A 13,779-nucleotide genomic window follows, 5' to 3' on the forward strand; every position below is an offset into this window, starting at 1 on the left:
AGACCAGGATCAATTGGATTTAGCCCGCTTCTCAGGGCACCACCAACAGCAACACCGCCCCAGTCTCATTGGCAGATCACATCAGATCCCCTTCTGCCCTGCCTCGTTTCAGTTTCGGTGGCTTTCACCGGCTTGGATTATCGACAGCTGGAGCGACCGAAAGGGTGGCCGTTCCTAAGGGCTGTGAGGGGCAAAGTTGGAGCAGCCTACAAAGACATTGCAAGTGGGAAAGGGAGCCCATTAGTAGGCTGCACATAAGCTACAGGCTCTAATGTAAAGTAAACTCCGATGAGACCCAAGAGTAGAGTGATTTGAAGAATTTGTCTTTTGCCGACCTTATTCGGCCGATAATCATCCAGCTGAGTGGAGAAGGGTGCTGCCTTTAGCCCAGGTTGTTGGTCTGCGCACGAACACACACGCGTATGGATTTACAGCTCCAATCTGAAGCTCGCCACGCAACGGATCGATATCTTTCGTTTTTTTGCGTCGGCTTTTTAACAAGGGAGTGAAGCATCCTGGGATTTATCATCGCTTCGTTAGCGCTAAACTACAGTGAGGCGCCCTCCCCCGACCCCCCTCCCTCTTCCCCGCCTCTCTCTCTCTCTCTCTCTCTCTCTCTCTCTCTCTCACCTGTCCATAACCTGTGTGCTTGTGTGTATATTCTTGTGCATTTCTGTGTCTGTGTGAGTTTATGTGGTTTGTTGTCCGCCAGAGGGAGTGTAGGTTATATTGCTCGTGTATGCATTTGAGTGCCGTGCCAGCTTTTAATTAGTAAGCCTACACCTAGTACGTGACTGAGTAACTTAGGCTATCTCGTGTCTGCTCTGCTTGTGGGTGCTTGTGCATTAGTACGTGTTTTATGTTGCTGCATGAAGGCATATAGACCAGGTATTGTGTGGGTACTATTTACTTAAGATGCACAGCATTTCTTCTGCACCACTTGTCCTTCCTCTTACATGCCATTGTGTAATTTGGCCACCTGTTTGACCTTCCCAGTACCTTAAAAGAGACAAAAAAAACCTCCAGCAGGATGAGCGATCGTTCTGGTGCAAGTACTCTAGCAGCCATGACGCTGGAGGAACCAGGGGCAGAACAGGCATCTCCTCGAGCCCCAGGCCCTCTCCGCTGTGGCCCCTGTGCCGTGTGGCCTCGCCAGCAGACCTGGCTCTGTGCCGTGCCCCTAGTCATGGGCTTTGTGGGACTGGGACTCAGTCTTATGCTGCTAAAATGGATTGTGGTGGGATCCGTCCAAGACTATGTCCCCACTGATCTAGTGGATCCTAAAGGTAGCATTGGACAGGATCCTATATTTCTCTCTAAACCCAGTGCCATGCCCAAGGGGCCTGACATTTCCACTGCCACCAGTACTTTAGCAGCCTCTACGACAGCAATGGTGTCAACTACCACGCCACTAGCTGCAGACGGTACCGCCCCAGCGCCAAGAACTAGATCAGGGCCTCCAGCTAATCACTCGGCCAATGGCAGCACTGCCAATGGAGATGGCAACAGTGCCCCACACCTTCATAACCGTGCTGGCACCCGCGTTAGCGGGACTGTTACCACTTCTGCTACTCGTGCCACCCGACTCACTCCACCATCCAGCGGTAGGGAGGTCACCCCTCGAAGTAATGTGAGAAAGGGAAACAGCAATGGACGTAATGGAGCTGTCAACTCCAAGCCAGGGCAGACTTCTCCTACCGTCACCACTACCACATCTGTTACAACTACAGCTACACTGAAGGCCACTGCTAAGGTACAGCCGACCACCTCTCAACCGCCAGCCCCTGTCAAGCCCACGTCACGCTGGAATCATGGACGCCCAGGCAAGGGCCCGGCCACACGCCCACACCACCGCTTCCGGACGCGTAAGTTCACTTTTTGAATTTATGGAATTGTATAAGTGAGTACTGCTGTGTGAGGTTATGCGTGTGAGTCTCCCGATGAGTGTACCACAAGAGCTTCTTTTTTCTCTGGGCCTTTATAACAGGAAGGATGGTATTTGACTACAGTAACGAGTTATCATCTCTACCTGTGTGCCTTGGTAAAGAAAACCTATTTCGTCTGATATGCTTTGTTGTAACTCATGGGCTGAGAATATAATTTTTTTCCCTTCGATATCCACATGGAAAGTGGATACTCTAGCAGCTTAACATTAATCATATTCATTAGCACAGGCAGATATCCGAGGATATTCTCAGTATTTTCACCCCTCTTGTCTTTATCTTTCACTTGTGCATTAATCCGATATGAATCTTACCTCCGGAGGAGGTTTTTCTTTTTTTCACACAGTGGTTTAAGCACCGTTAAAGACAGAGCTCCATTTCGTAGAATTTATTTTGTTTTGTCTGCTAGAGTTGGGATGTTAAAGCTTTTTGATGGATGCTGTGACCGAGGACAGCATATTTGTGTTATGAAAACAAATAACAGGAGCGGGTGAGGTGTGGAAGCAGGAGAAAGGTTAGCTCTCACCTCTTGTCTAGAGGAATCAGTTATAACAAGGCCACACATCCCATTTAGATGAGAGGATACTGAGAGCAGAATGCCGCAGGTACAGCTTTAACACTGCAGGGAGGCAAGGAGGAGGAGATACTAATAAAAAAAGAGACTGAGAGGGGGAAATATGATGGGTACAGGGATGAGAATGACGTTTGCGAGGACAAGTGGAAATATATGTGGTAGGAAATGGATTAAAAGATGAGAAATGCTTTGAAAACAACATAAAGTTGAAGAGGATGGCGAAGGAAGGAAGTGAATGCGGGAAGCACAACAAAGCAGGAAATTGAAGAGTAGGAGTTGTGAGAAGAGAGAGATAGCAGATGGAGAGGGCTAAGTGAGGGAAAGGCTATAGGGAGATAGGGTTTAAAGCAGGGGAGCTGTGAATTTTGCATATTTTGCATTGTGTAAAGAAAGAAGGCTTCGTGATCAATTCCACAAGGGACATGTTCTGAACTTCACACAGATTTTCTTTTTTTTATGTGGGTGGAGCATGATGTGTGTGTAATCATTAGAACTGGGTATGACTACGTAAAATGTAACTTTTTTTTCAACTCACTGATGTTGGGAGCATTTTGGGATTTCAGTAGGGGTCTTTCATTTTAGTGCCCTATTCTGGCTCAGTTGCATTTTCACTTCCGATAACTGGACTCACCATTAGAGTATTTTTGGATAGCTTCCTGTTCTTTTTTCAACCTACTTCTCCAGAGGGCAGTGACAAAGTATCACGATGACAACATGAACCTTCATTTCTCAACATTTCTGCTATGGCTCATATGTTTGGACAGCAGTTCCGGATGACTACAAGTTATTTCTTATCTCCGTGTTCGTCGCCGGACACGTCAGTGGCTAATACTCCACTGACAGTGATTAAGTGATATATTTTTCTTTAGCTTAGGGCAACATATTTCCTGCATAGCTGTTTGGAAATTGGATGTTAAACCACCTTTTTAAAACAAAAAAACCCCTGCTGTGCTACCTTTCTCATTATCCCAAATATGGGCGCTGTGGTAAACCTGTTTGGCCAGAAAACAGCTGTGGCATGAGGAATAGAATAAAGACAGTCTTCTGACTTCTCCTGCAGAATAATCCACTGCTCCACAGTCAATTATATCACTCCACAAAGAGCTGCCAAACAGCTGAAAGCTGCCAAAGTGGGCAACCCCCTTGTGTGAACATCAGGAAGCATCTGTTTGTACTCTATAGTATAAAAGGGCGCAGGCTTCACAAGCTAGAGCATACTTAGTAAAGCTGCCTTCCATTAATAGAAGCTTTGAAATGTAAACGTAATTTTCACTGGTGGCTGATGCTGTTTTATTTGGTGTTGTTTTTTTTATAGAAGTTTCTAGCCCACTTGTTGACATCATGCAGAGTGGGCTGACATTTTGGCCCACTTGTTGAATCCTTTAGTAAAGCCTGCAGGTGGCACTTCACTGGCACCAAAACACAACTCTACGGGGCTTATTGAGCTTGAAAGCAACAAGTATGGATTTTGGCTAATGTTTTAGGAATCTCTGTGATACAAAATAATAATGCAAACTATAACCTTGAACAACAAATCCAGGTTACAAACTTTAAGCCCTTGTCGTGTTTCTCAAAATCACTTGTGAGAGTTTAGAAAGCTCTTTGGTAGTAGTTCACAATGCCAGAAATAGTGTTATTTGAAATAAAAATATGTTGCGCTTCTACAGTGAGTAATGCCATTTTAACAGCCAGGTACTTCACCAGAAAATCTTACAGCTAGATTTATCAAACCATGACAGCAGCTGATCATTGTCAGAGCATCTACAAATTCAAAAGTGATTTTCTCCTAAAACAAAACTTGAATGAAGCCTGTGTGAAAAATGACAGCTTGTAGCCCATGATCAGCCAATCAGAAATCCACTATCGTGATTCATTCTTTTCAAGTTTGAGTACATTACAATTTAAACCGTACGAATAGCATCTGTCTCATAGTATAGTTCTGTCCACACAACAAAATCATGGGGAAGACAACTTTACAGTTGTCCAGATGACGGCCACTGATACTCTCCAGAAGGAGGGAAAAATGCAGAAGGTGAAAAGACTGGCTGTTCTCTGAGTGCCATATCAAAGCTTTCTGTATTCATGGATAGTTGACTGGACGGGAAAAGTGTGGTGGGAAGAGGTGCACAAGTAACGTGGATGACTACAATCTTGATTTTCTTGATTGTGACGAAAAGTTGATTCCAGAACTTGACAGGGAGTGCACTGAGGCTTGTGCTGTTGCATTCCTAATATCTTATCACTTCTGAACCAGTGATGTCAGCAGTTTTTTACTTGGAGTGAGGAGAAAAAGAACCCAACTGTTGCTCATTGGTCCAAAAGTCCTCTTTTCAGATTAAAGTAAATGTTGTATTCCATTTAGAAATCAAAGTCTGAGGCATCTCGAGGAAAAGCAGTCAGCCTCATAAGCCAGGGATTTGAAGTCCAGTGTGAAGTTTCCACAGTCTGTGATCATTCGGTGTGCCATGTCTTGGTGTTGGTTAGTCCATTATGTTTTATTAAGTCCAAAATCAACCCAGACATCTACCAGGAGGTTTTACCTGGTGACGGGCTTCACGGAGATGCTGATTTCCTTTGCCAGCAGGGCTAAGTACCTGCCCACAGTGCCAAAACTACTACCAAATGGTTTGCTCACCATGTGTCGACATAACTCTGCTTGACTGGCTAGCCAAATCACCTGACCTGAACCTATTAGAGAGTCTGTTAAACAATGATGAGAAATACCCAACCTCTCACCAACTTAAGATACTGATTTTTTTTTATCTTCATGATTTATAAGCTATATGCATCTAAATTAAAGCAATAAATGTTTGAAATATCCGATATCACATTTTCAGAATAAATGAATGTAAAAAATGTGAAAATTTCCTATTTCAATGACATTATGGAGGAAATGAAGTTCATATGGACTTCTTAGTGTCACAGTATTGCCAATATATGTGCATATTTATGTGTTTATATCTATATACTTTGAAATGTCAAAGTAAATCTGTGTAAGTTTAACTCAAACATCTGTAACCCTCAGGATAGACACCAGGAATGTACAGCTTAGTTCTCAGTGTCTATTTCAACCACTGTTGATGCTTATTCTGTCAAGTCAAGGCTGCACTCAGTGTTGAAAAGCTTCTTGTTGCTACGTTATTCTGCTATGCATCGTCTCCTGCGGTGTTGCTATGGGCTCAAATATTGAAGCATTTTATTTACTGGATATCACTTGCATTCTCACAACCCTTCTGCTAATTACATTTAATTTCATAACCTGCTCAGTCTTTATGTGCTTTATTTTTCTCAAAACCCCAACAAAAAAGGAAAACATCGCCTCTTCTAAGGCTCAGTTGTATCACGCTTGCTATAGGAGCCTTTAGTTGTGCAGTACAACATAAGAACACGCAGGGAAATTCTTGGCAGGTGATAAAATGCCCTGTAAACCGTGACTTCAGATAAAAGGGATTTCATTTTTTAAGTTGTTATAATGTACAGTCTTTGGTTTCAAGTTGATGACATATAGGAGGTAGGTTTTCCAAAGCATTTTTCTCCCTCTACTTCACTACCACTTGCTACGTTTGGTGAAGATCTAAACGAATCTCTGTGTCCTGGAAGACAGAAAATCTTTGTCTGTTGAGGATAATGACATATTTTACCTAGTCCTTTTGTATTCCTTTCTCCTCCCTTTCCCCCCCATCTCCCTCTCTCCCCGTGGTTATTGTGTCCGCTCTCTGTGTCATTGTATTCCACCATCTATTTTTGCTTTGCTTTTGTGCTTTCTGTCCCCCTTTTACTTTAGCTCCTTAGCTCATATCCATGAGTAGTCGCTGAACTGCCGATACGTACTCGTGAACACAAAGGAAACCGTGAAGCATGTGTGTGCCCGTACGCATGAATCCCTCGTCTGTTTTTCTCTATGTGAGGTTATGTATGCAGCTCCACTCTCTACATACAAGCAGGGATATAACAGGCAAATGGAGCAGTGCACAATGAATGTCTGTTGGGCAACCATGAGACTCTGTGTTGGCTCGGGGCCCATGCGTCTCTCGCCTCATTTGTAAGAAATCTTCAGTAAAGTGTGGTTGTAATTCCGTCCACATCTCACTAGCCTGATTACAGACCTGTGAATCACCAGCCACATTCAAATTTTGCTTCTTTTTTTTTTTTGCAAGCGACTCAAAGGTCTCTCTTGCTCTTTATTGCAATCAATGGCTATTTCCTCATTTAGAGAAAGAGCAGAGTCAGTCAGCGCCTTTATATGTGGGAAGTGTCCCAGTTTGCATCAGCACTTTTTACATTTTGGGGAACATGATCAAAGTGTGTTAAAGCTAGAAATTGAGCCATCAAGGCAGTTGTAACTCAATTGGCTAAAAAAACAGCTATTAAATCAAAACAGCTGAGCACTGAAGGCATAAAAAACCCAAAATGTCTTGTTGTTATTATTCCCTATAGGTTTAAATGATCAGCCTGGCTCCCTTGTCACTTAAGGGAATGGAATTTTACTTAGTCCTTCATCTTGAAGCTGCTTGTTTTTTTTCCTGTATGCAATTAACAGATTTTTTGAGCTTGTTAACACATATCTTACGAAATAATTTGGCATAAAAAGCTCTGATCATGATAAATGACAATCTGGACGTTTTTATTTTTAGCAGCCTCGACAGATTCATTGTTACCTGGAAATGTCATTAAACAGATGGGCATCTCAGTTACAGTGACGGGCCCCAGCCAAATAAATACACACGCAAAAAGCTTAATAAGAAGTAAATGTCAACACAAATTTAAAGCCTTTAAAGACTTCAATGGTCTTGAATGTGATAGATATGCTCCGTCCATACACTTGCTCAAAATCATTAAGGTTTAGTCCCCAATCAGCCTTAACCATCCTGCGATCGAAGCTTATTTCAAAAAGGGGGTCGTGCCTTTGCTCTTGTTTCGCCAAGACTCTGTAATGATCTCCTGAATGACCTCAGACAAGAATCAAAGGCTGGGATTGTCTTTAAATCTGAACTAAAGATTTGCGTTTTTTGGTCAGGCTTTTGGAATCAGTTGATCTCTGGAACTATTTGGAGAGTAGGTTGGTGGTGCCATGCTGTTTTATGTGAACAGTGTGTTTTAGGAACGTTTTTATTTTAGATTTATTCAACTTTTACTTTTCATGTATTGTTCTTATCATTGATATATTGTAAAGCGCTTTGGTTTTAAATGTAGGGTCTTTAAATTTGCACCTTGAGGTGACTGTTTCTGTGATTTGGGGCTGTAAAAATACAATTGAACTGAAAATGTGCCATTCAAATAAACTGTACTTACTTCATTTGAGTCAGAATAACATCACAATATGATTTTAGGGTTAAAAGCGAGCCAGTTACAGTACCTCACAGATGTAGGAACAATAAAAAAGAGACCATAACCGTAAATGATTTGTTTTCTCTGATGTTACTGAAAAAAAAAGTAGTAGAAAGGTTTTTTGACATGCAAGCCCTGATTTTTCTGCTGTTGTTTGTTTGTTTGTTTGTTTCTGTTGCTTCTTGACTATACACGAAGCCTGCACAAAGTATTACTGTAGGACAAGTGATGCGTGTAAGGGGGATTAAAAACAAAGATATAAATCCAGTTTGCCTCTCTCTCGCTCTCTCCAGGGAGGTCAGGCTCAGATTTGCCAGGCTGCCTCTGAGGCCCCTCTGTCTCTCCCGAGACATGCTCTGCTTGTTCGCTGAGGCCGGCCCAAGCAAGGCTGCCTCTGCACAGTGTGTGCAGCTGCACCGATTTACAAATACCTTCCTAGTTGGAAGGCAGGCTTATATGGCCCCAGCTTCTATCATTTGAGGCTGAAAGTCATTAAGTTACATTTTAGTCTAGCTAGTTGGCTTCAGAAGAGCAACATGATGGTCCCATTTAAGGTAGAGATATTTTGATGTTGTTAAAGTGAATGCTAGTTAGCTTTTTGAAAGCTTTGTTTAGCACAGCTGTATACCAAACACTTATTTAGATGCTTAATTGCTTAAAATGAGCGAGGAGCTGTTTCTGTATCCATAGATTGTTTGTGTGAACGGTAAGATGACACAAATAGAAATTATTCATATTTGCACTGCTATAGAAGGCATTAGGAAAGGCCATGCACTCAGACATACTGCACTACCTATAATTCTTCTGACACTGTACCAAATGGCTTCCATTAGTGTTTCTAACATACAAACAACTGTACACCTACAATATCAAAACAACAACCTTTTATTAATTTTTTTATCAAGTTCATAAAGCAGAGATCTTAAAAAATATCAGGGAGTTATGAATTTAGAATTACCTGGTTTCATCAGACAGTAGAAGATGTGTGCAGTATTGTGCAGTGGTGGCCCTGAACATCTAGCAGAGACACTTGACACTGATGGGCACCAATAACAAAGCAGAAAGAAAAGCCTGCAGACACATTATCCTAGAGTGACAGCCCAGTGAATGTTTGAAATTTTGTGGGAATTGATCCCATGCCCTTTCCATTGCTGGTGCTCTGCTCTATTCACTGAACCTCAAAGAATCAATAAGGAAGAGGGCGGGAGAGCGAGCCTCGAGTAAGGATGGCTAGGAGAGAGGAAGAGAGGAAGAATGAACGATGGCATGAGGAGAGAAATGGGGTATGTTGGATACAAAGGAGAAAAATAAAAAAATTAAAATTTATTGGCGCAAAAACTGTCAAAAACTTCAAGAGCAGGCCCCAGAAGTGAGGATCCAGATACAAGTTAAAAGCACAGAGACATCACACTTAACTGAATGGGCCTCAGCCAGACATTTTACATATCTCAGACCACCATTCTAGCCGTTCTATTATTATCTCTCATTTTTATGCAGATTGCCCTGAAGGTATTATCCGCATTTGAATTTTACAAGTATTTCATTTCTGTCCTGTCACCGCAATGTCTGCATGGTTTGTTCTATACTGAACTGAATCAGCAAGCAATGCAAATCAGTCAAAGTTATCAGTGTATCAGTGTATTATTGTATACAGTACACATACATTTTATGCATATGTGTGTGGGAAGCTGTATTGGTTTTTTTGTTATGTAGATAAATGGGAAAGGCATGCACTATACCAACTTCTGGTAAGATTGTGCAACTCTTTGAGTTGATTCTGGCATTCAAGAAAAATGGCCAGTATTTGACCTTCTAAGTAAAAATAACAAAAGTTCTTTCTTTTCAAATAGGGAGGAATCGAGGAATTTTGATGTTTGCATTTGTTATGTTGTAGAAAATTGAAACTTTTGAGATTTTCTGTATGAAACAAAAATGTCAAAATTGAGAAAACAATGGTCAATTTATCAAGCTGGATTGTGGATTGCTGCTAGCCTCTAGAGGCCGACTGATAGAAGATATTAAAGACGTGCCAATAGTGATATTTGGTGATATAAAAATCTGATATTCGTCTGTATCAGTGGGTATTTTTTCTCTAAACTGGTTTTTGTGATATTTCAAACACTTGTGTTGCTAACAGCGAAGCTTCAAACTGCACTGTGGTGGACAAACTATGTAATATCAACACTCATAAGATACTTGAAGGGTGTTTCTTCAGGGCCAACTTTTTTAATGTTTATCAAATGTCATAAATACCAGCATTAGTATAGATCAGCAAATATCTAATCAGTCTTCTTCTGAGGGCTACCTGGAGCTCTCATAGGAGCAGAGGCAGGGAACACCCTGGACAGATAACCATTCAGTCAGATTCACACCTACAGTCAATTTAGAATCACCAGATAACCAGACTACCCAAGGAGAACCCACACAGACACAGGGAGAACCTGCAAACTCCACACAGAATGGCGTCAGAGTGGATTTGCATCCAGGACCTTCTTGCTGTGAGGCAGCATTGCTAACCACCACAGCACTGTGCCACAAATAGAAAATATCAGCTGATGATATCAACCCAACTGATCAATCGGCAGCTTCTATTAGTGTCGGCTTTTGAGAACATTCTAGAAAAAGAGATAGCATTGATGGTTAAATATGAGCCTAACTGCAACAATGTCCCCGACCCTAACCTTAAGCTCCCGGAACCTAAATTATACATGACTTTCGTGCTGGTGGTAAAAGGTCAGTGATTCCTGAGGGAATGTGGCTCGAGACGGGTATCTCACTCCCTGTCAATCTTGCTATACAGGCAAGACCTTAAAGAGACAGAAAAGTTTTTAAAAAATGTCTGAAGAGAAGCAAAAAAAATCTCTTTATACTCTTTTGATTTTTCCGTTTGTTTGTTTTGCTTTGTTTTTTTATTCAGCTGCCCTGAAATGTGACTCATCAATCAGCCATTTCTGTCTGGGTACAAGTATATTTGCAGTGTGTCACTGCAGTCATCCATATCCTGTTTATCCACTGAGGAGAAACTTTTCTACTTTAAGTACTGAACGAAGCCATCTTAGTGGCTGTGTGATCACTGTGTGATTCATGTGGACAAAATGTCCACTGAGAGATAGCTGCGAGGAGTAGCATTATATTCAGGGAGGTGAAATATTAATATATCCAAAGAATACCATGTGGAATGTGTATTGCCGGGAAATGTGCATAACTGATGAAGATTCCCTTTTATAAAGCACTTCACCTGCCCTGTGCTTGATCCTATTATGGCAAAAACATGTAAAGGATGTAAGTGCATGGACTTTAGCTTCAATAGGCTGCTATTCAGGGTCAATGGCATCAATATTCATAAGTGCCCTGGATGCAAACACAGGAAAACTTTGGGATTTAGCTTGTTTTTGCTCTTTGTTTTTTAATAATTGTGGCAATATCTCTCCCCACAGAGGAAGTTGTTATTAATATTTCCACAGAGAAATAAAGGTATTCTTAGCCTAAGGGATAGAATAATCCTTATGAAAAGTAAACAGTGGACATTATTGTCTCTGACCATGCGTCTCCCACTTTATATCCTTTCAAATTGAAAGAAATAAGTAGTGGAGGCAGCTTTAAAGGCTTGGTTTAGTGACGGTGGTGATATGCATGACCTTAGGGAATGCTCATTAAGGCTCAGTTCAATCACCAGCTGTCAAATGCAAGTCTAACACAGTGGGTACTCACTTACTCACTTATGTCTGCTTCTAATTCTCAAAAAAACCCCATCATTCATTCACGCATTCATTCATTCATTCAGTTAGTTATTCGCTCATCGATGCAAAGAGTTACCCAGTTACTTCCCTATAGCTCGAGGGGCTCTGAGCTATAGGAGCGTGTGTGGATGTGGAAGTTCAGAGAGCATTACAGTCCATCATATCTGATCTGAGACTGTTAGATCCCAATATTGAATTACAGACCCTGTGGGGTCTCTGGTTCTGTTATCAATTTGCAAACAAAAGAGGCAGAAAAGAAGGGAAGTGGGGCCTCGACGCGTTGGCGGTGATGGTGGCTTTGAGGCAGGTTTTGGTGGGATGCGATGAATCTAATAACGTCCAATTTTTGTCTGCCAGGGGACTGTAAGTGGCAGTGCCATTTGTGATTTAGGTTAGCTAGGTTAGTTCTTCCCTAGTCTGTTAGATAAATGGATTCCATTCTGGATAAATTACAGCTGTAGTGGTTGCATAAAACCTTCATTAACTATTATGAAAAACATTTTTACGGCCTACAAATCCTCTAAAGCTGCATGAGGGGTTATAAAAGGAGAACACTGTGAGTAAGACATACGATAGCATGCTTGTGGATTGTATTAATGTTTACATTTATTTTTTTAAATAGATAATTAATTAAAAAAAATAAAAAAGAAAGAAAAAATAATTTGCAACTCCTTTGTTAATTTCCAACTAGCACTAATCTTGTTGGTATAAACATAAACCCCCTGCTGTAAAGTAGACAGCGTTTCATCATTTCCTCCAAAGTTATCTGTATCTAGACCTCAGCTGTTTCAGCACAGAGATATGTTTAAATCACGATTTTGAACGGAGGCGCGTGCAGCATGTAGAACATGATTTCTCACTTCCTGGTTCGCACATAGCATCTGGGTACATGACGAGCCTGCAGGAGAGTGTGGATTGCGGAGGTTGCAGCAGTCGGATTGATTCACTGCAATGTGTGGCCTGCTGCCACCCCCAGTGACGGGAAACGTGCCATGATGCCCTGGTTGAGATGGAGAGGGTTGTTTTGGCGTGTGGAGGTGTAGGTGAAGATGGAGGTCACCTCTTGCTCTCTCATCCTCTCTCGCCTCCCTCCCACTATCATTCAAGCCTCTAAACTTAGTTTCTCCTTTCTTTCTTTCTTTCTTTCTTTGAAATTCTCATCCTTCTGTCCTCTATTTTAAGTCACGCCTCTCTCTTCTGTCTCCTTTCTTCTTTGCAGGCTTTCTTTCCCTTTTTTTTCCAGTCACCTCACATCACTGATAATATGACTACCAGCCAATAAGAGCTCTTATCTGAGGAGTGTACCGGAAGAGATAAGGGTATCATTCATCATTCCATATTAGCTGCTGTCGCCACTTCCTCCAGAAGAATTCCCAAGGAAATTATGACAAGAAATCGAGCCTATTTCATCGCTGATATCTGCTGTGCTCAAAATAGGACCCTGAATTTCTTTAGTTGTTCATATTGTGCTAAACCTTTAAGCTGCACAGGTGTAGCAGCCATTGCTTTCCATAACAGCTCAGTTCCTTATGCAATCATTTCCATTCACGTCTTTTTGCACCTTGCCGCAAATGTGAAATGGGATTACAAATAGATTATCCAATTCATCTGTTATTTTGTGAGGCATTACATAATGGTGATATGTAAGGCCCCAAATGGCACAAGGGGTGGAATTACCAAATTCTTCCAACAATCAAATTACTGCACAAATAGAGATATTTTCACAAAGAAATACTACCTTCATACTCCAGGAGTTTATACATCGATTTTCCTCCCTTAAAAAGCCTTTAAAGATGAAAGGAAATCCTCTCCGTGCTGTCTTCTCACTAGATTTTTTTAAGCATGACTATAACAGAGTGTCAGATAATGTCCTGAAAATTAAAAACACATGCCCTGACAATAGGATTTTTCCAGACGCAGAGCTGCTGCAGTCGTTGAGTCTCTCCTACACAAACCTGACCTAGACATTGAGGTTCAAATGGCCTCTTTTCTATTTAAAACCTTCCAAAGACTTTGCTGTCACAACGAAGGTCCTGTTTCAAGTCTCGTGAAATTATTTTCAGCAACTTTTTGTGCATTCATCAAATGGATGAGATGTTGTGTAGAAGAAGCTGTCTTGATAGCATGCTCTGCTCGCCTTTGAGAAGCTACAAAATATTCAACATTCTGCTGCAAGACTTCTGATCAAAACTAA

At 41.5% G+C, this 13,779-nt stretch overlaps 1 protein-coding gene across 1 annotated transcript in view; it reads left to right on the forward strand.

Annotated features, from left to right (window-relative positions):
- The first annotated feature begins 884 nt into the window (after positions 1–884).
- Positions 885–13,779, forward strand: part of nrg3b (neuregulin 3b) — a 201,595-nt gene continuing 188,700 nt past the window's right edge. Inside the window, exon 1 of the mRNA XM_026163089.2 lies at positions 885–1,865. Within this exon, the coding sequence (XP_026018874.2) occupies positions 1,031–1,865 (835 nt within the window). The 5' untranslated portion in view covers positions 885–1,030. The remainder of the gene's footprint in view (positions 1,866–13,779) is intronic.

Source organism: Astatotilapia calliptera, chromosome 8 (assembly GCF_964374335.1).
Source record: "Astatotilapia calliptera chromosome 8, fAstCal68.1, whole genome shotgun sequence".
Lineage (NCBI taxonomy): Eukaryota > Metazoa > Chordata > Actinopteri > Cichliformes > Cichlidae > Astatotilapia > Astatotilapia calliptera.